Source organism: Canis lupus, chromosome 27, assembly GCF_048164855.1.
Source record: "Canis lupus baileyi chromosome 27, mCanLup2.hap1, whole genome shotgun sequence".
Taxonomy (NCBI): Eukaryota; Metazoa; Chordata; class Mammalia; order Carnivora; family Canidae; genus Canis; species Canis lupus.
This window is the reverse complement of record NC_132864.1, coordinates 14,789,276-14,811,330: the sequence shown is the minus strand read 5'-3', so window position 1 is coordinate 14,811,330 and position 22,055 is coordinate 14,789,276. Positions and strand designations below refer to the sequence as shown.

Below are 22,055 nucleotides of genomic sequence, written 5' to 3'. Positions count from 1 at the left end.
CATCGGGCTCCCTGCATGGAGCCTGCTTCTCCCTCTGCCTGTGTCTCTGCCTCTTTCTCTCTGTCTCTCATGAATAAATAAATAAAATCTTAAAAAAAAATAAAAATACTTGATGGGATTCTCATGTTTTTGTTTTAGGACTTACTGTAAGCAGAAAAAGAATTACACAATTTGACAGATTTAAAGAAAAATAATTCCATTTTAAGTGACAAGAAAATTTTTAATTGTGCCTAGCTAGAAATACAAGCATATATTACACATAACTTTTATTACACAAATATCGTTAGTACATGGAACTACATCAAACCAACTACACTGTTGCAAACGTTTCTGAACAAACTAAAATTACTTAATGACTTCATGGTGAATAACAATACTATCCTAAAAAGAGAGGACACAATTCACAACCCCTTCCCCCCTTTGGCACCTCATCAATTCACAAGACTGTCAGGTCACATCAGATGTTCTCCTTGTTCTTCAATTGACATTGACTGCATACATTTATTTAGTAAATCTTCTTCCTTTTTTTCTTCATTCATGTATGATTCAGAATCATTTGTAGAAACTGAAAGAAAAAAGAGTTTATAATGTCTGTTTTGGAAATAAAGCTGTATTTCGTCCTGAAAATTGAGATTTGTATATAAGAACAAACTACAAATTGACCTTCCTTAGTAATAAGCCTTTCACAAAAACAAATGGCCTGCAATTTTCAAAACTTAACTGCTTCCCCCCCTTCCCCCAAATCTCTTTTTTAAAATAGGATACCCAGTAAGTATTGTATTCAAGCCAAGTTATTGTACAGCAAATTCTGTTACTAAGTCCTATTTTGTCTTCACTTGTCAAAATCTTTTGGTTACTGAAAAGTTACAGCTTCAGCATGCTCTCACTAAGCATTAAGTTCCTACTCATCTTTCTCCTCTCAGGGACCACAGGGACTTTCTTCCTACCTGGGTTTCCTCCAGCTATTATTTTTGGACCCAGACTTACTTTTTCTTCTGCCATTTCTCTCATTTCTTGGACTGTCACACATCAGTGGGATGGGAGTTCAGAAGGCCTAAATTCCTTACTTCCTACCTACTTTCCTACTTACTGTAGGAACAACTTTCCCAGGAAATTGTTTAACTTCCACTTAATCCTTTTCACTTTTATCAATTCTGAGGAATACTTCTGAGCTTTCTGTCTTCCCCTTTTGCCTTTTTCATGTGGTATTCTGCACTTGTGGTAGGAACCTTTTGCTGATCCTTACCAACTGGATTTGTCTGAGTTGCTCCACAAAATTTTGATAATCTCACTTGGTTGGCTTGTCTCCACTGGTTTGTTGAACATTAAAATTATACAGGTGATAGAGACCTTCATAAACTATGCCACCATACAAAATATGTTGTCCATCCAAAAAAGGCACTATCATGAAAGTGCTATGGCTTGAAAAAGTCATGTTTGTGGCTCTGGATTCTAACAAATTCACTCTGTTAAGTCTTTGACTTTGATATTATAAATGCCTTTGTTTACAAGTACCTTGAATCTTATTCCCCTGAGCAGTATGTTCTTTTAAGTGAAAGCAGAAACTATTTCATAGTCATTTTATTTGGAGAATTAAAAGCAAATCACATTAAGTTTTTTAAAGTCTTCTGTAATAGAAATGAAACTATATTGGGTTTTTTTAAGCAGATCTTTCAAAATGCATACTTTAAAAATTCCACATTTACCTGATTGCATGAACAGTCTGCTTGGTTTTCTAAAAATCTTCAGTGATTTACATCTTGTTTTAGATACATATCCAGTTTTTAAACTGTAAGAAAGAGGAGCATCTTAATTGGAACCAGCAAAATCAACAGCTGTCTAATGCATGTGGAGGACCATATAAATTCTTTTTATTAAGCTCAGTATCACCAAAAAGACCCTCTCACTCTCCCATGACTTACTAACCCTGAAACAGGGTTATAGTGTTATAGTGCAGGTTGAATAATCAGGCTTCTTTTTTTTCTTAATTCCTTTTTGTTTATAGTATTCCCCTGTGTAGAAGCAACCATATGCTCCTTTTGGAAGTGTATTATTTTGAATTTAAGTGGGAATTACTGAAAAGGGCAGTCTTGCCTATCACTAGCTGATTAAAGAAATTTTTACAGTTCCACAAAATACATCCTAAAAGGAGTGGCATAACCCAGTCCAGTCAGATCAGTAAAGACACCATACAATCCTTTGGTGGCTTTTGGTCTAGTCCATTCTGAATTTAACAAAATGAACATATCAGGGAATGACTTGTAATCTCACTTAGCTGTCCTTCAAATAAAATTGGGGTCTATTTTCCTCCTTTAAACAATAAGAAACAGACCCTTCTCTGTTTCTCACTGGTCGCCAAAGGGAATGCTGTAGGATCATTTCAGGTGCACGTGCCACTGCAGTGTTAGAAGGCCCCGAGTCCACTCTCTCCAGTTGGTGTCGCCATGTGGTACAGGGGTAATGCTGCTTCTGTGAGTAGCGAGAACTGAGGCGGCTCCTGTGATGAGTGAGGATACCTGTTGTACAGATAACCTCTGTTAGAAGACCCTCTTGTTTCTTGCGAGAACTAGTGAGAACTACAAAGGTGCACCTGCCTGGCTTTTGTGAGCTGTGCTGGATCACATACATGTACTGCCTCTTCATTAACGTCCGCAGATAGTTGGCATTGTAGATCTTAGCAATGCTGCACAGGTAATGCTTCTGGCCTGTCGTGAGGTCTGGATGCTAAAAGACAAATAAGGCTTATAGGCACTGGAGAACAAGAAGTTGGCAATATTCCTTATCTGAAAGGATGAATGTTCAGGAGAACTGTACCATCTGTACATTTTGCTTATTTCAATTCAATTATGCTAATCTGACCAAAAAGAGAAAGAAATGGCCATTTAAACAGCACAAGTAACTCCGCCTGCCATTTCCATTCAAGTGGTTCAGATACCCAGTGAGGTGTGAGAACCACTGCCCTAGAAGAATAGGGAAAGTAAGGATATGCTATTCTGTCAGTGAGTCTGAGTTCCCGTGTGCCTCTCAAGGAGTGTAGGCATCTTGCCTCCTAAAGACAATTTTTGAGGTATCTTGTGGTATCTAAAGCAATTCAATACTTTACTTAGTCTTAAACTAAGGAAACAGTCTTTTCTAGCACCAGAAGAATAACTGTCTGTGTTGAAGACTGAGGGATAGTCTATTGGTCTTTGGTAAAAATTTTAAAAGATTTTCACTTGCTAATTTTAGAAGGTAACATCATTTAAAATGCAAAACCCACTATCTATGAATGTGTGTATACACACATAGGATTTACTGAACTGAATAGGTAATAAGTTCAGAGAAAATTCAAAATGTTGGTCAGAAAAATTGACCAATGTGCACAGATCTTTTGTAACCTTCATTTGCACTGCTCTCACAAGGATACTTCTGGCAGTTATGACCTTTAATGGGTAATAAGAGGTTCAAGAGTTGTGAAATGCCGATTACCACTTTCTTTTTTTTGCTTGCTTCTAATTGTGCAGTCTTTCAGTGGAATCTATGAGTTTGGGTTTCCATCTCTAGAATGTAACTTTCCATAGCTTCCTGAGTAAAGGTACATTAGATCTCAAGTATCATAAAGCCCTAAAAGAACTTATGATAAGGAATATATAATGATAAAATCCTTGTATTCATTTCATGAGTTTAATCAGCAGATATTTATAGACTCCTAGACCATATGCTGAATGTACCTTGTCTTCTGAAATGCCTTACCCTCTAAGTAGCTTATCTTCAATAAGAAGTTCAGCTCAGAATACAAAGACTTTGGTATTCAAAGTATTGGTATTTAGCATACCTTTAGAAAGGACGCATCTGTCATTGATTTAGGGATGTGAATTGCTTGAATTTGAGGAGTTTTCCACAATTCTTGCAGCCTGGCTATGTGTGTGTTCACTTTGTGTTCATCTTTGATTCCATCTGTAGGCAAGAACATTATTATGTGAATTTCATGAGCAAACATCAGCTCAACAAGTTATTAATATCTATATTATTTACATGTCTGTGATTATCCTGGAGCAGTAGTATGAGTCATTCTATTAAATTTGAAATATCACTGTGTGATATGCCATTTGGTTTTAGAGCATACAAAACTCTTAAATATTTATAAACATTTATTATATATATATATATATCATTACATATAGACTACATTATTTTGAACTCAGCTGAGATGCAAACTGTTGACAGTAACTTGTTTTTGTTTGCTTACTGTAGGTCAAGCCATATTAAACAAGAATATACATGCAGAACTTGCACTGTAAAGACAATATTTTATCATTCATTTGACTTTATAGTATTAAATTCAAGACAGAATAATAGGATAACACAAATTTTATACTTTTAATGAGGCAATTTTAAAAGGAGGGGCTTTACAGAATTCTAAAACTTATTTTTACACAATTTCAGTTATTTCAATGTTTTTAATACTGATGTGGGTAGATTAAAAGAATAGTCTTTAAATAAAAGTTGAGACATATCTAGAAGAATGAAACTAGTTTTCAGTTTCAGACATATTGAGACCAGTAACTTGATTTAAGGCATAACCTTCAGTAGCAGTTTGGGGAAAAACAGTATCTGGTGAAATTTAACCAGGAAATAATTCTTTATAACACTTACCTTCTTCCTACCCACTCCCTCCCTCCCTCCCTCCAACCAGTAGTGTGCTTTCTATCACTACAGTTAGTATCCCTATAGATTATTTTGCATTTTCTGGAGTTTAATATAAGTGGAAACATACAGTATATATTTTGTGTATATCTGGCTTCTTTCACTCAACATAATTATACTGAAATCCATCAAGGTGTGATATGTAACAATAACTCAATCCTTTTTATTGTTGGGATTATATTCCAGTGCGTATATATCTATGTACATATGTACAAGGACGCACAATTTGATCATCCATTCACCTGTTGATGCACATCTGGGTTGTTTCCAGTTTTAGGCTAGTACAAATAAAGCTGGCAATACAGATTTTTAAGTTAAAAGTTTGTATTTAGTAAGTCGAATTAAATAAGCACAATTTTGTTTCAGTACTGACAACAAAGGCCACAATTTTACATATTAAACTTTATTTCTTCAAGATTTTAACAAATTGGAGAGTTGATGCAGATAAGTGTTATATTTGCCTTACTGAAGGACTAACTAGTTTGCCAACAAATGGAAAATCATCTGGAAATTATGTTATTATGACCCTTGAGATATAATTTGGAATCTATAATAAAAGTATATATATTTTTAAAATCCTTTTTCAAGTCATAAATGTGAGGTAATTATCTAAAAATATACATTTTGCATCCCTGCTAATCAATATTTCTGGGACGCATATTGTATATTGCCTGGACTAAAATTTAACTTTTCAAAAGCTGGATAGTATTTCTTTACAGAAAATGATAACATTTAAAAGTAATAGTTAGGGGCACCTGGGTAGCTTAGTCAGTTAAGCAGCTTTTGATTTTGGGTCAGGTCATGATCTTAGGATCGTGAGCTGGATCCCACGACCTTGTGTTGGGCTTCACACTCAGTGGTGAGTCAGCTTGAGATTCTTTCTTCCTCTGCTCCTCCCCCGCCCCCATCAAATAAACCATTTTTTAAAATGAAAATATTAATTAAAGAGAAACACTCAATTAAAAAATGGGCAAAGGATTTGAATAGACTTTGCATGTCTCCAAGGAAGATACACAAATCTCCAAGAAGCATATGAAAAGATGCTCATTATCACTACTCATTAGGGAAATAAAAATAACAATGAAGTACCATTTCATACTTCTAAGGATAACTATCATTTAAAAAAATGAAAACAAGTGTTTAGCTAGCATGTGGGGAAATTGGGACCTTGTGCATTGCTGATGAGAATGTAAAATGGTGCAGCTGCTATGGAAACAGTGTGGTGGGGATCCCTAGGTGGCGCAGCGGTTTAGCGCCTGCCTTTGGCCCAGGGCGTGATCCTGGAGAGCCGGGATCAAATCCCACATCAGACTCCTGGTGCATGGAGCCTGCTTCTCCCTCTGCCTAAGTCTCTGCCTCTCTCTCTCTCTCTCTGTGTGACTATCATAAATAAATAAAAATTAAAAAAAAAAAAAAAGGAAACAGTGTGGTGATTCTTCAAAAAATTAGAATAATTGCCATATGATCCAGCAATTCCATTTTAAAACAACCACTTTATTTGTATGTATATATGCATTTTTATGTATGTATATACATATAGATATGTGTCTGTATGTTTTTCTCAGGTACCTGTAAGGACTACAAATTTTCCAAGGAAAAGTTAAGTGAATCCAAGTTTATATATCACTGAATTGAAATAGCTCCCTGCCCCCAAAAAACTTAGAAGTTTCTGGGGGTTTGTCTTCCTTACTTAATTCCAGCAGCTCTATCCTTTATTTAAAATGAGAGGAAAAAGAGCAGCACTGAGAAATATTTTATACTCTTTGAAGTTGTTCAAGTTAGAATTTTTCCCTTCAATATGTGTATAAACCCCAGGCTATACTCTGTTTTTCAAACATCAGTTATAAACAAAGTTATTTTCAGATTCATTGCTATTTTGAAGTACTTTTTAAAAAATGCTTGATGTAAAAAAATAATAAAAAAATAAAATAAATAATAAAAAAATTAAAATAAAAATGCTTGATGTAAAATATCTCAACAAGAGAAAAAGAACCTGCTGAATTGTTCTTTGAAAAATCTTAAAGACTGGGACACCTGGGTGGCTCAGTGGTTGGGCGTCTGCCTTCGGCCCAGGGCATGATCCTGGAGTCCCAGGATCGAGTCCCACATCGGGCTCCCTGCATGGAGCCTGCTTCTCTCTCTGCCTCTGTCTCTGCCTCTCTCTGTGTGTGTCTCTCTTGAATGAATAAATCAAATCTTTAAAAAAAAAAATCTTAAAGACTTAAGTTCACCAGGATGCTAATAAAGTCTGTTTTTAAAACTCCACTGTGTTTGTAGTTACAGCAAAATTAGCATCTCTGAACCATATTATTTGTGGGTATTACCTGCTTTATATTCTCTACTTACCAATACCTTTGGAATTGTGATAATAAGAATGTCCAGCTGATCTGTTGAGGAAAAAAAGGACTTAAATAATATGCAATAATGGACAGCATTATAAGAATTAACAAAAGTATTTTAAATGAAAAAAGACAGTATTGCCTATGCTTTTTACTTTTCATGTTTCCATTAGATGGAGTATTTTGCAAATTTTCTCCTGTAATCCTGGTTATAGCCTAATGGCTCCAGGCTTTTTAAAAGTGAGTTATATGAGGTTTTTACCATACAAGAAGGGATTTACCTTAAGCCAGGTTTGGTTTTACTTTTATAGCCTCTTAATCTAATTCCTACATTGAGCTCAATAAAGTAGTTTGCGTCTCTGTGTTATCTGTGGTATTTTCTTGCTCACTTTATTTTTAATAAAGTAACTTGGATATGGAAAAGACTATCTTGTTCTTTACTGTATGTAACTAAGGTGTACTGGAACTGATAAATTGATCTGGAATGTTTTCATTTTTGACAAGTTCTTTTTTTCTTTTCTCAAATTAAGACAAAACACCCTTGCTTCCTGCTTCCTTAAATTTATTCAATGTCCAAGTGTCCATCGATACTAGGATCCAGCACTTTGTCAAGCACTGTAATGAACAGCAAAGACAAGAGTCTTTTAAGTCTTTGATGGGTGCCTGGGTGGCTCAGATGGTTAGTGGGTGATCCTTGATTTGGGCTCAGGTCCTGATCTCGGTGGTCCTGCTTGGGGCTCCACACTCAGACTTGAGGAGTCTGCTTGAGGATTCTCCCTCTCCCTTTGCCCCTCCCCTCTGCACGCACCCACTCTCTCTAAAACAAATAAATCATTTTTAAGAAGTCTTCAAACACTATATGTTTCCTTCCCTATATATATTTCATATACATGATGTATATATGTATACATTTATGTATATACACATTCCATATGTATGAGTGTGTGTATGTGTGTGTGTGTGTGTGTGTGTATATATATATATATATATATATATATATATATATACACACACATATAAATAAATGGTCATGGGTGCAGCAGGAGCCATGACTGTGTGCTTTTGGAAAGGTACACCCTGAAGCTCTTTCAGGTAATAACTGATGGAAGGGATGAGAAGGTACTGAAGACTAATTGTCTTCAGCATCCAGGAACTATACTAAAAGAGCCTTCTCAAAATAAAATGGATTTATGAAGAAAAACTTCAGTGGGAAGAAAACATCAAGATCAACGTACCCGTAATATTCATAATTATCTGTCTCATCGTCATTATGAATCCCCTGGACATAAAAGTGGCCAACGTGACACCCACAGAACTGGTTTATTGACTTGGAAAGCCTCGTTCGAACCTGTTTCTGCCGTGCCCCCCAACCCCCTCTTTCTGTAGAGATCCTGTGGCCAGACGGCATTTTCCAGCAGGTTTCGCAGCGCCCCCTCGGGGCAGAAAGACGCACGCAGGCAACTGTCGCAGTCCCGGCGTTTAGTCATTGCACCAACGCTCGGCCTTACCTCACAGGCCCTTCCCGTAAACAGCGAGGCGGCTTCCATGTGTGCCACCCCGGCCACAACAGAGCTTCCCCCTTCCTCTCAGTTCAGCGCACTGGGGGGTCAGGCCACGGGAGCAGCCGGCTCCCACCCCCTCCTCCGCCGGGGACCACGACCTGGGCCGGTCGGCGTCCTCCCTCACCCCTCAGGGCCCCTCAGCCTCACCCGCCGCCGCCACCCTCGGTCCCGGCCACTGCGGTTGGGTCCGCGGAAGAGCCGCATGCCGTCCAGTCGGGCACCGGACACTGGCCGGGCATCTCCGCCCCGGCGCCCGGACCTCGAGCGGTGTGCGGAAGCAGCCTCCCCCTCTCCCCTCCCCCGGCAGCACGCGTGCGTCAGGCCGGGCGCTATTGGGGGTGCACCCGCGGACGCCGTATTCTAGCCCCCGCCGAGGCGCTCCGGGCACTGCCCGAACGGCTTCGGGAGAGCGGGGAGGGCAGAGACCAGACGCTGGAATTAGAGAGGGGAGGGGCAGGAACTCTCTAGAGGGTTGCGCGCTTGCACGTTTTGTGGAGGGGATGAGTCCTCTTCCACGGGAAGGAAACATACACGCCCTCTAAAACAGGAGGTGCCTTCCACCTCAGGATTCCCGGCCCTCTAACAGCTTTGCAAACGTTGGGTGTCGCCAGATAGGTGAGACGTTCGTACGCGAACCGAGGACCGAAGTCCGCGGCGCAGGGATGCGGAGTGCGAGCCGTTAGCCGTTATCTCCAAGGCAACCAAGCTTCTCCAGCGTCCCAACCGCCGATTTCCGCCACTACCTCTGCGCACACTCTAACCGCTGCCCGGTCCGCCCCGCCCACGCCGAAGTTTCCCGAGAACGGGTTTCACACGAGATTTGATCTGCGGGACGCTCCGTAGCCAGGGATGTAACAACGCAGGGCGCAAAAGGACTGTGGGTTGCTATTGGTGGTCACGTGGTGTTCCCGGAAGTCAGTGAGCGCCGCGCGAAGGCTGAAGGGAGCGGGCGGGTCGGGCTCCGTGAGGCGTGGCGGGCGCAGCCCGGGCCCGGGAGCGCCGGCATGCCTCGGTACGCGCAGCTGGTCATGGGCCCGGCAGGAAGCGGGAAGGTGAGGCTTTGGCGTTAGAACAGGAGAAAAGTCGGAGCTCGTGGGAGGCAGGGGGGCTGTGGTCCTGACGGAGGGACCGGCGGGTGCGTGCACGCGGACCCTTGGGCAGAGCGCTGCTGCAGTCTGGGCTTCGTCGCTCTTTGTTGCGATTTTGAAAGTGGGGAAAATAACAGTGGTGGCTAATGCTTAGAGTATACTTATGCCCCAGATACTGCGTTTAAACTCCTAACTTATTTCCAGAACAACGTTGTAGGATAGGTCTTGTTCTCATTTTTACGGATGGGAATTTTACAGAAAATGAGACACGGAAAGGTTAAGTTCTTTTCCCAAGATCACGCGGCTGGAATTTGAATCCAGTTGTGTGTAATCCCAGAATCCGCTCCTGTCTCGCTCATAGAAAGTTCAGGTGAGGTCTCATTAAGTCAGTTTCTCAGAGCTTGAAACATGGACTTCTGGTCTTTGAGGCGATTTTAGGAGGTACATGGCCTAACATTAGTGAACATTGGATCGTATATTGATTGAGCCCCATGTTGGGTGTAGAGAAAACCAGGGGTAAGGCTCCTGGCTGATTCATTTGGTGGAATGTGAGTCTTGATTGAGGTCAGTAAATTCTAGAGATCATAAATTGAGAAAATTACTCCCTTTTCAATTCTTTCAGTTTGCATTGAAGTGAAATTGTCAGTTTGACACCTGTGTATCTTTAATACTTTCTTTTTTTATGTTTGAGCCCCATGTTGGGTGTAGAGATTCCTTAAAAATAAAGTCTCTAGAAAAAAGAAGAGAAAAGTAGAGAAGCGCTTTCACTAAAGTTACTCTTGAGTCTCAGCCAGGTCTGGATCTACAGCCCAGTCAGATGTCCTGACTGCCAGCCTAGTACCTGTTTTCAGTCGGCTTTTTGATCAATGAAGGCATAATTTTGGCCTCAGTGGACACCGACCAAGGGATATAGGGTATCCATTTTGGGGGTGCAGGGGTAGCACTACACTGCCTATTGCTTTGACCCCATGATGCCTTGTGACATTACAGAGCACCTACTGTGCCACTATGGTCCAACACTGTGAAGCCCTCAATCGGTCTGTCCAAGTTGTGAACCTAGATCCTGCAGCAGAACACTTCAACTACTCTGTGATGGCTGGTGAGTCCTGAACAGAGCCTTCCCCCTCCTTCAGGAAAAATGAGGGGGTGGAGAGGCCATGAGTGCTGGCTGCTTGGTACAGAAGGTGAAAACTTAATTATTATAGTCTGCTCCCCTGCTTCATGATGAAATGTGTGACATTATCCTTTCTTCGTCTTAGTTTAAGAATTGAGTATCTTCCCTCATACCTCTTTTCTGTCCTTTTTTTCCCCACTTTTGTAAAATATTTTATTTATTCATTCATGAGAGGCAGAGACAAAGGTCCTCCATCCCAGGACCCTGGGATCACCCCCTGAGCCTAAGGCAGACGCTCAACCACCGAGCCACCCAGGCATCCCCCCTTCTGTCCTTCCATGCTTAGCCTGCTGTGGTGAATCGGGTTTACTGCAGGTCATAGTATTAGCGAGCAGCTTAACTGTTTGTTTAATTCTTTTAGAGGCGCCTCCTACCCTCTCTCTTGGGAAAAAAATTTAAAAAGAATTTTTTTAAATTTATGTTTCTTTAGAGGGAGAATCTTTTTTTTTTTTTTAAGATTATATTTATTTATTCATGAGAATACACAGAGAGGAGAGAGAGAGAGAGAGAGAGAGGCAGAGACACAGGCAGAGGGAAAAGCAGGCTCCATGCAGGGAGCCTGACATGGGACTCGATCCCAGGTCTCCAGGATCATGCCCCGAGCTGTAGGCGACGCTAAACCGCTGAGCCACCAGGGCTGCCTGAGAGAGAGAATCTTAAGCAGGCTCCATGCCCTCCATGCCCAGTGTGGAGCCCAACATGGGGCTTGGTCTCAGAATGGTGAGGTCATACATAACCTGAGCCAAAATCAAGAGTTGGACACTTAACTGACTGAGCCACACAGGTGCCCCTAAAGTAAAATTCTTTCAATTTATTCATTCAGATGTCTTTTGAACACTTACTTTATGCCAGATGCCAAGGTTCTAGCAGAGAACAAGGCAGACATTATCCTTTCATTCATGGACCTTTTAGTGAGGAGATAAGCAAAATGATAAACATTAAAGATTGTGATAATGACTCCAAGTAGTCAATGAGAATGAATAACCTGGAGGTTGCTTTAGAAAGGGTAGTCACAGGAGGGAAGATTTGGGCCCAGACCCGAAGATAGTAATGGGCTTACCAAGCTGGGGAGTAGCCTTCCAAGATGAGGGAAATCAGGTCAATACATAGCCTAGAGATAGGAAGGGGTTTGGTATGTTCCAGAAAAAGCAAAAATATCAATGAGCTAGAGCATAATCAGTGAAGGAAAGTAGTGGGTAGGTGCTAGAAGGACATGAGAAGTTTGAGTTCTATTCTGTTTTCTTAGTCCATTTGAGCTGCCTTAACAAAATACCACAGACAGGGCAACTTGTAAACAACAGAAATATATTTTTTCATGGTTCTGGAGGTTGGAAATCCCAAGATCAGGGTGCCAGCATAGTCAGGTCTGGCGCGATCTCTTTTTTTATTTTATTTTATTTTATTTTATTTTATTTTATTTTATTTTATTTTATTTTATTTATTTTTATTTTTATTTTTATTTTATTTTATTTTATTTTTTAATTTTTTTTTATTTTTTATTTTACTTTTAGGATTTTGCTTATTTGCTCATGAGAAACAGAGAGAGGCAGAGATGGCCAGAGGGAGAAGCAGGCTCCCTGAGGGGAGTCCGATGCGGGATTCAATCCCAGGACCTTGGGATCACGCCCTGAGCCAAAAGCAGACACTCAACCACTGAGCTACCCACTTGCTCCTGGGGCCTCTTATTAGAGCAATAATCTCATTCATGAGGAACCACCCTCGTGACCTAATTGGCTCCCAAAGGCACCACCTCCTAATATTATCACCTTGAGCATTAGCTTTTCAACATAGGAATTTTAAGGGGACACCAGCATTCAACATGTAGCATCTGTCAACAGTGGAATGTCATTAGGATTTAAAGCAGAGGAGAGGGTTGACATCTGATATACATTTTTAAAGATAACTGGCTCTCAGGTGAAAAATGGACACTAGGGAGTCAAGAATAGAAGCAGGGATGAGCAGGATGGCTATTGCAGATGTCTAAGTGGCTTGGACTAATGTAGTCATGGTAGAGATGTAAAGAAGCAGATTCAGTATATACTTTGCAAGTAGAATTAGCATTTTCTGGGAGAGTGAACCAGAACCATTTCGTAGGAAAGGGAGAGATCATCAAGGGTGACTCTTAGATACCTGACTTGAACTGCTTGAGTTACTGAAGAGAGTATATGATACCATCTATTGGAAAGGAAGACAAGTCTATTTAGGTTTGGGGCAATTCTCTTTGCACTTAGTAAGCTTGAGACATCTGATAGATATCTAAGAGGTGATGTCAAGGAACCAATTGGATATAATAGAGACTTAGGGATAAAGGCTGGTTTGAAGGTATAAATTTTCAAGTCAAAAAATAAAAATAAATTTTCAAGTCAGAAACATATAGACAGAACATAAAGTTCCAGGACTGGATGAGATCCTTTGGGGAAGAAGGAAGGATGGTTAGAGAAAAGAACCCAAGACCAAGCCAGCTTCAAAGTTGTCTACTCTTCAGAGGTCTAGAGTAGGAGGTGGAGTCAGTAAGGTGGGAGAAAGCCAGGAGGAGAGACTGTTTCAGGAAAAATACTTGTGCTTGGTTATTTCAGATATGGCTGTGAAGTTATGAAAGATGAGGATAGAGTAGTGGCCATTAGGTGTGGAGACATGGAGATGGAGATGACTTGCCCCACAGTTCCGGTGGAGTGTTTTGAAGAGTGGCCTGAAGGTGATGCAGTGTCGGTGCAAGAGATGAAGTTTCATTGTGAAAGGAGCAGAGAAGAGGGGTGAGAATTGGAGCGGATAGAGGGTCAAGGGAGGTTGCTTTTTTTTTTTTTTAATACAAATTTTTAAAAAGATTTTATTCATGAGAGACACAGAAAGACAGGCAGAGACATAGGCAGAGGGAGAAACAGACTCCCTGTGAGGAACCTGATACAGGATTCCATCCCAGGACTCCAGGATCACAACCTGAGCGGAAGGCAGATGCTCAACCACTGAACCGCCCAGGCGTCCCAGGAGGTTGTGTTTTAACATTGGAGGTGCTAACTGGAACGGACTTGATTGCTGAACAGAACAATCCAGTAGAAACAAACTGAAAATGCCAACCAGTGGGAATAACTTCAAGAATGGGAAAGGGGAAGAGGATCCCAAACAACTGGAAGATTTTGCCTTCACTAGGAGTGGGATGCTTTTTTTTCTTAAAGATTTTATTTTTGAGTAATCTCTACACCCAGCGTAGGGCTTGAACTCACAACCCCGAGATCAAGAGTTGCACACTCCACTGACTGAGCCACCAGGTGCCCCAGGAGTGGGATGCTCCTTCTGTTGTAACCAAAAGGAAGGCGGAGTGGAAGACACCATGTAATACTGGTGGTGGGAATATGGGAAATTCTTTTTTGTCGGCTTCTGATTTCTGTTAATGACACGTGTGCCATCAGGACAGGAGAGTGGCAAGAAGTGGGTGTGAGGTACAAAACAGTTATCTTCATAAGGAAAAGGGATTTAGGGCTCCTGGGTGGCTCAGTCAGCTAAGCGTCTTGACTTTTGATTTTGAGTCAGGCTAAGATCTCAGGGTTGTGCCGCCGAGCCCTGTGTTAGGCTCTGCAGTGAGTGTAGAGCCTGCTTAAAATTCTCCTGTCTCCTTCTGCCCCTCAAAAAAAAAAAAAAAAAAAAAAAGGCTTTGCATTTCTTTGGGATCATTTGCACCCAACAGAAAGCACTCAAGCCAGCTTATGTAAAGGGGGGATTTTTTTTTTTTTTTTTTTTTTTTTTTTTAGAAGGAATCAGGGATCTCTCACAAAACCCAAGAGCAAGGCTTTATGAGAGACTAGAACCCAGAACAAAAACTAACAAACTGAAGGTGGCTTTCTCGGTCTCTGCCTTTTTTCTCTCTTACCAGCTTTCTCAGCTTCTGGAAGCCCAGTAAGTAAGGTGCCACCAACTTCAGGTTCATATCACTTTCAGGTCCAGGTGTCTTAATGACTGACTTATGTCCTTGAGTCATCCTTTTAGAAGACCCAGTTTTGTTGTCCCAACTTGAGTCAGATGTTTATCACTCAGGGAGAGGAAGTGCATAGGAAGTACATATCCACATAAATGTGGCTATGAATGAGGCAGTGCTCTGTGAACAGAGATGGTAGATTTGTGCACAAACGTAAAAAGCCTATGGTAGAAAGTTATAAATACAGATTTCCAAAATTAATAATAAAGGTAAACTATGCAAATACCAGAATTTTTAAGCCCCTGCTGTAGGTGATATAGCTACATTACCTCATAGAGCCTTTATCCTTCTACCCCAGGATATATGATTTGTCTCCCATTTTACAAATAAGGAAAGTGAGGTATGGAAAGGTTAAATAGCTTCCCTGAGGTCACCATGCTAAGAAACATCAATTGATTTTTTTGGTTTGGTTTTAATTATTTTGGAATACATAGTGTATATTGACATGGTTTAAAATGCAAAAGGTACAGAAAAGCGTACAGTAAAATATCTCCCTCTCAGGTCTGTGTTCCGGTAATTGGCTCCCCTCCCTGGAGACAGCCAGTTTTGCCAGTTTCTAAGGTGTCTTTCCATAGAGAGTTTATGGATATAAAATCAGATATATGTATTATTGTGTATATGTAGTGAACCTTTGTCTTATTGTTGCTGTTGTTCACACAAATGATGGCTTTTTTTTTTTAATTTTATTTATTTATGATAGGCACACAGTGAGAGAGAGAGAGGCAGAGACATAGGCAGAAGGGAGAAGCAGGCTCCATGCACCGGGAGCCCAACGTGGGATTTGATCCCGGGTCTCCAGGATCGCTCCCTGGGCCAAAGGCAGGCGCTAAACCACTGTGCCACCCAGGGATCCCCATGATGGCATTTTTTACACAGAATTCTGCACCTTGCATTTTTCATTTAAAAGTATACCTAGGATGTGGTGCCAGGGTGGTTCAGTCAGTTAAATGTCCAACTCTTGGTTTCAACTCAGGTCATGATCTCAGGGTTGTGAGATCGAGCCCTGGGTTGGGCTCCATACTCAGCACAGAGTCTGCTTGAAAGTCTCTGCCTCTCTCTCTGCCCCTTCCCCCTGTTCATGTGCACGCACACCAACCCTCTCTCAAATTAATGAATTAAAGTATACTTGAGAGATTATATCACACCCATATTTAAAGAGTTTTTTTGGGGATCCCTGGGTGACTCAGCGGTTCAGCACCTGCCTTTGGCCCAGGGCATGATCCTGGAAACCTGGGGTCAAGTCCTGCGTTGGAGGACTGCATGGAGCCTGCTTCTCCCTCTGCCTGTGTCTTTGCCTCTCTTTCTTTCTCTATGTCTATCATGAATAAATAAATAAATCTTTAAAAAAAAAGAGAGCTTCTCCTTTTTATGGCTACGTAGGGTTCAATTGTCTGGCTGTTTAATAATTTAATTGGTTCCTACAAACTGCTACAGTGAATAATCATGTACAGAAATAGTTTCACACATGTGTTTTATTTTTATTTATTTATTTTTATTTATTCATGAGAGACAGAGGCAGAGACATAGGCAGAGAGAGAAGCAGGCTTCTCATAGGGAGCCTGATACGGGACTCAATCCCCGGACTGGGATCACGTCCTGACCCAAAGGCAGACACTCAACTGCTGAGCCACCCAGGCATCCCACACATGTGTTTTTATATAATTGTTAACTATTGGGGATCCCTGGGTGGCTCAGCAGTTTGGCGCCTGCCTTCAGCCCAATGAGTGATCCTGGAGTCCCAGGATCGAGTCCCACGTCGGGCTCCCTGCATGGAGCCTGCTTCTCCCTCTGCCTATGTCTGCCTCTGTCTCTCTCTCTCTCATGAATAAATAAATAAAATCTTAAAAAAAATAAATTGTTAACTATCACTAATGAGGACAACAGTTTTTGAATGGCTGTTCTTAGATCCTGGGCCCCATCTTTTGCAGATATTCGGGAACTGATTGAGGTGGATGATGTCATGGAGGATGACTCTCTCCGCTTTGGTCCCAATGGAGGATTGGTATTTTGCATGGAGTACTTTGCCAATAATTTTGACTGGCTAGAGAACTGCCTTGGCCATGTAGAGGATGACTACATCCTTTTTGACTGTCCAGGTAAGTCAGTAATTTGAATATGACATTTTCTTAGAAGTTGTACTAGTTCTGTCCTCAGTGAGAGAAAGTGGATTGAGCCTTGTAGCTCTTAACTAGATTGCAGTGAGGCCCAAAGCTCTTATCTATTGGCTTTGAGTTTACTGAGTGCTTAGTTTGTGTGCTGAGAATACCATAGAGACCCCAGCAGCTGTGGTCTTTGCCCTCATGGAGCTCACAGTCTCATGGAGTCGGCAGCACAGTGAGTGTGCTAGACAGAATGAACAAAATCTCCTAGGTGATTATTTAATACTGATTTGTGATAGGTGCTCCACAGGAGTAGCACCAACCATCATCATATAGCAAGAAGATTAGGAGGCTTCTGACCAAGTATGTAAGCTGGGCTGGGGGGTGAAGGTGAGAGAGACCATACCATGGTCCAGGCAGAGGCACAACATGCCAGGAGCCTCAAGGCAGGAAGGAATGAGGTGGGTTTGGGACACCAAGAAGTCCAGGGTAGCCGAAGTACTGAAAACCCAGGGGAAGTTCATGAGGTGAGGCTGATAGGGGACAGATCACACACAACTCCTTAAGCCAAATTGTGAGTTTTAGACTTGAGTCTGACCTGTGATCATTTGTGGTTCTCACTTAATTTTCCTTGCTTTTATTTTACTTTATTTTTATATTTTTGTTTTGAGAGAGCACATGCACGCACACAAGAGAGAATCGTTAGCAGGTTCCGTTCCTAGTGTAGATCCCAACGCGGGGCTTAATTTTACAACCCTGAGATCATGACCTGGGCCTAAATCAAGAGTCGGACGCTTAACTGGCTGAGCCACCCAGGTACCACCCCCCACTTTTTTTTTTTTTTAAAGAGAAAGTATTTTCCCTTGCTTTTAATTGAACCCACAGAAAAGCACATACATCCTAAGCATACAGCTTGATGAATAGTCCCAAAAAACACACATCTTTGTAGCACTCAATTTTGACTCCCCTTTTTTAACCATCTTGTGGGAAATTTTTTTACATGTAGTTTGATGACTATATATTTCCTGTTTATATTAATCTTGTCATGTTCTTTTGTAGGTCAGATTGAGTTGTATACGCACCTGCCTGTGATGAAACAGCTGGTCCAACAGCTGGAACAGTGGGAGTTCCGAGTCTGTGGAGTTTTTCTTGTTGATTCTCAGTTCATGGTGGAGTCGTTCAAGGTTTGAAGATCCGTCTTGTCTATTTTTTAGTTGTGGGTACAAGCAGATGACAGTCTCCTTTAAGCACTCTGTGATTTCAATACTCTGGACATTTCACAAACTACATTCCAGAATAATTTAGTATTATCCTTTGTTATTCAGTTATTTTAATGACCTATTTTTTTTTTTAATGACCTATTTTTAACTCAAAAATGATAAGTTATGATATCGTATAGATTTGGGGGAGCTACTTAACAAAGAAAAATGAGGCAGATGCACATTTCATGTCTGTTTTTTTGTTTTTGTTTTGTTTTTAAGATTTTATTCATGAGAGACACGAGAGAGAGGAACAGAGAGAGAAACAGACTCCATGCAGGGAGACCGATGTGGGACTCGATCCCGGGACTCCAGGATCATGCTCTGGGTCAAAGGCAGATGCTCAACCGCTGAGCCACCCAGGTGTCCCTCGTGTCTGTTTTTAATTCTTCGAGAGCCTCTTGTCTAATTTATGAACTATATTTTCCATTAATTGCTCTTAAGAATATTCAATCAGAAAAGAGGTTAAGATACCATCTAGGGCGCCTAGGTGGCTCAGTGGTTGAGCATCTGCCTTCAGCTCAGGTTGTGATCTCGGGTTCCTGGGATCAAGTCCCACATTGGGCTCCCCAAAGGGAAGCTTACTTCTTCCTCTGCCTATGTCTCTGCTTCTATCTGTGTCTCTCATGAATAAATAAAATATTTTTAAAAAAAAAAAAATACCATCTGGGGATCCCTGGGTGGCATAGCGGTTTAGCGCCTGCCTTTGGCCCAGGGCGCGATCCTGGAGACCCGGGATCGAGTCCCATGTCAGGCTCCCGGTGCATGGAGCCTGCTTCTCCCTCTGCCTCTGTCTTTGCCTCTCTCTCATCTCTCTCTGTGTGACTATCATAAATTAAAAAAATTTTAAAAAAATTACCATCTAAACTGAGATTTGTGATCACTGTAATTTTTTGAGTGAGGGGAAGGGCAGGGGGAAAGGGAGAAAAAGAATCTTAAGCAGGCTTCATGCCCAGCATGGAGCCCGGTGTGGGGCTTCATCTCAAAACCCTGAGATCACGACCTGAACTGAAATCAAGAGTTGGCCACTTAACCGACTGAGCCACCCAGGTGCCCCTGCGCCCCCCCCCCCCAGACCTTTTTAAAGATTTTATTTGAAAAAAAAAAAAAATTTTATTTGTAAGTAATCTCTACACCCAACATGGGGCTCGAACTTACAACCCAGAGATGAAGAGTCACATGTTCTTCCAACCAAGCCAGGCTGGTACCCCATGATCACTATAAATTGAATCTACCTCTTCCCTCCTTATTCTCACCTTTGGAAACCAAGTGTCAACCATCCGATTAGTCTTTTCTTTAGGATGAGCATTTCTTTTACTTTGTTCAGCAAAGAGCAAACATCTCTCTTTTATGTGGAGACCAGCAAATTTTGTTGGCAACAGCTCATCTTCCCTTTTCTGTTCCTCCTCCAGTTTATTTCTGGCATCTTGGCAGCCCTGAGTGCTATGATCTCCCTAGAAATTCCACAAGTTAACATCATGACAAAAATGGATCTGCTTAGCAAGAAAGCCAAAAAGGAAATTGAAAAGTGAGTTCACTTCTTCCATTATCATCAGATCTTAATTGCAGAGACGTGAGGTTCTATTAGTCTACAAATCTAGTTTTTTTATTTATTCTTCATTTTATTCATTAGTCTTTCTCATTTTCAAAGATTTTTAGACCCAGACATGTATTCTTTATTAGACGATTCTGCAAGTGACTTAAGAAGCAAAAAATTCAAAAAATTGACTAAAGCTATATGTGGACTGGTAAGTTTTTGAAGTTTTTTTAAATGACCTGGTCAGCTGTTAACCATAGCCAGTGAGTGGCCACCGTTATGGAAAGCACAGTCCTATTTCCTCACAAAGGGGAGGTGGGTAGGGGGCAGGCTGTGGGCAGGCCAGTCAGTAGTTTAATTTAAAAGTAGTTATTAGTGGTAGCTGTAATAAGTTAACTGTCATGTCTATTGTTCCATACCATTTGGGGAGTTCAGAACTGTCTGTGCCCTTTTGAAATTTATGACGGTTGCTGAATTCAGAGAAGTATCTATGAAACAGTAAGTGTCTAGTTAAGTAATAAGTTAATGAGTGTTCTGGGAGGTCAGAGGTCAGGCAAATCAATGATGATTTGTCCCTCCTCCCCCCACACACAAATGTTTTTAATCAGAAGTATAAATGGTTGTAGACTAAAATATAAGTTGAAGATTAAGTATTTTGTACAGCTTCTGAATGACCCTTTATGAAATTCCCAACTTGTAGATTGATGACTATAGCATGGTTCGATTTTTGCCTTATGATCAGTCAGATGAAGAAAGCATGAATATTGTGTTACAGCATATTGATTTTGCCATTCAGTATGGAGAAGACTTAGAATTCAAAGAACCAAAGGTAAATTTTTTGATTATTGACTTTTGATAATAATGTTTGCCAGCACTTACTGGCCTCCTGCATAATCCCAGCAACTCCTCAGATTTTTATCTTAGCAGCAGTAGAAACCTGGGCTTTTCAAGAGGAGGTCTGAAATTGACATCTGTGCTCAACAAGTAGTACCAGTTTTACTCTACCCTTTATTGAGGCACTATAAACCAGCTTCTTTGTCCTCAGGGTATGTGCAAAACGGAGATGAAATCCGGTTGAAATTAGGATGCCCTCACATATGTCAGTGAGAAGCCTGATGGTAGTTGTCGTAGGCCACTACCTCAGCAAATTAGCTGAGAGTCAGCAAGCGTAAACTCAAGTACAAATGCTTCCAGTGAGATAGAAGTATTTTTCATTTACCATGTAGCTGGAAAAAGTTCTATCAGTCATGCCTTTTGTCACTGTAAAAGACCTACAATGCAGCTGGGCATTATCTACTGGTAGAGTATTACTTGGAAAATATGTAAGCACCTACTAGATCTGATTTACAGGAAATGAATATTTTCTGCTTTGTGTTTCTTTTGTGTCAGGAACATGAAGATGAATCTTCTTCTATGTTTGATGAATATTTTCAAGGACACCAAAATGAATGAAGAATTTTTCAGAGTAACTATACCTGAAACACTTTCAATTGAACCAAGACATTCTTCTTTTCAAAAGATGCAATACTAGAAAGCTACTTATTTAATGAAAAAGGCAATACTTGGCTCTTTATCAGCAGCATGCCTAAATCAAGTTGTAATTATTCTGAAATGGCTGGTGTTTCAAGTGGAATCTTTTAGTAGTATTTTTACAGCATCAATTTAGATTTTAAATGTTGAAATTGAAATGAATGCACATAGATTTGCATATAATATAAATGAGCATCTGTGGTACAGTTAGGACTCAGTCTACCTTTATTTTTCCTGTTTGATTTTTGTTATTTTTGAGGGTTTTTTTGGAGAGGCAGGAATTATTATAACAATATACACATGTGTGTCCAAAGGAAAAAATCTAGGATATAGTTAAGACCATTGCTTATTTGTATGTCTGAATTTTCCTATATTTGAAAATGTATCATTTGTGTAATTAAATGAAAATTAACTTTTAAAAAACATATGTATATAAATAAAATAAATATAAAAATAGTGCTAACTTTTCATTACACTCCTGTTTTTTAGTCAGAATCTGAAATACTCATCCAGGGCAAATTTTTGAATGACTAAATTTGCCCAACTGTCAAAATGTAGCCAGTGATTTCTTTAAAAATGCAATTGTGTCTGAGCATTTAAAAATTTATACTTTCCTGGGTAATAATAGCAGATGCACAAAAAAGGCAAAAGACATTTTTTTCTTCTTAAAGAAAAGAATTGCACCTTGATTGAATTGTTTATTTTCAGTAGCATTGGGTATGAAAGCAATGGGGAGTGTCTAGTCCATCTGTGATGGGCTAGGCCCTGTTAAGAAAAGCAGAATCTAATTTATTGAGTTCTGCCAGACCTT

At 40.6% G+C, this 22,055-nt stretch overlaps 2 protein-coding genes across 5 annotated transcripts; one reads left to right on the top strand and one right to left on the bottom strand.

The window, feature by feature from the left end:
* Positions 1–199: 199 nt before the first annotated feature.
* FAM216A (family with sequence similarity 216 member A) lies at positions 200–9,322 on the bottom strand. 2 transcript variants are annotated; one of them, XM_072802491.1, is made up of 7 exons: positions 8,735–9,322; positions 7,033–7,073; positions 3,815–3,936; positions 2,595–2,724; positions 2,333–2,516; positions 1,707–1,789; positions 200–565 (listed from the first exon to the last, which is right to left on the bottom strand). In XM_072802491.1, exons 1-7 carry the CDS (start codon positions 8,824–8,826, stop codon positions 453–455), a joined length of 765 nt encoding a protein of 254 aa, XP_072658592.1. In that variant the 5' UTR covers positions 8,827–9,322; the 3' UTR covers positions 200–452. The 2 variants fall into 2 exon arrangements, with proteins under 2 accessions (XP_072658592.1, XP_072658593.1); XM_072802492.1 differs by having other exon boundaries at positions 7,039–7,073; positions 8,735–9,027.
* GPN3 (GPN-loop GTPase 3) lies at positions 8,930–21,700 on the top strand. Of its 3 annotated transcripts, none has more exons than XM_072802488.1 (8): positions 8,930–9,639; positions 10,666–10,774; positions 16,748–16,915; positions 17,978–18,102; positions 19,590–19,705; positions 19,829–19,925; positions 20,415–20,543; positions 21,104–21,700. In XM_072802488.1, exons 1-8 carry the CDS (start codon positions 9,592–9,594, stop codon positions 21,164–21,166), a joined length of 855 nt encoding a protein of 284 aa, XP_072658589.1. In that variant the 5' UTR covers positions 8,930–9,591; the 3' UTR covers positions 21,167–21,700. The 3 variants fall into 3 exon arrangements, with proteins under 3 accessions (XP_072658589.1, XP_072658590.1, XP_072658591.1); XM_072802489.1 differs by having other exon boundaries at positions 9,464–9,599; XM_072802490.1 differs by lacking the exon at positions 8,930–9,639 and adding an exon at positions 10,021–10,045.
* The last annotated feature ends 355 nt before the right edge of the window (positions 21,701–22,055 follow it).

Bases quoted from the DNA above. Each gene is read 5' to 3' on its own strand.
- FAM216A (XM_072802491.1), bottom strand. From the start codon at position 8,826: ATGCCCGGCCAGTGTCCGGTGCCCGACTGGACGGCATGCGGCTCTTCC. The intron at 2,725-3,814 runs GTATGCTAAATA...TTTGTCTTTTAG, and splicing joins CAGATGCGTCCTTTCTAAAG to CATCCAGACCTCACGACAGG. The intron at 2,517-2,594 runs GCAGGTGCACCT...TCTGTACAACAG, and splicing joins GCACAGCTCACAAAAGCCAG to GTATCCTCACTCATCACAGG.
- GPN3 (XM_072802488.1), top strand. From the start codon at position 9,592: ATGCCTCGGTACGCGCAGCTGGTCATGGGCCCGGCAGGAAGCGGGAAG. The intron at 9,640-10,665 runs GTGAGGCTTTGG...GTGACATTACAG, and splicing joins GCCCGGCAGGAAGCGGGAAG to AGCACCTACTGTGCCACTAT. The intron at 20,544-21,103 runs GTAAATTTTTTG...CTTTTGTGTCAG, and splicing joins TAGAATTCAAAGAACCAAAG to GAACATGAAGATGAATCTTC.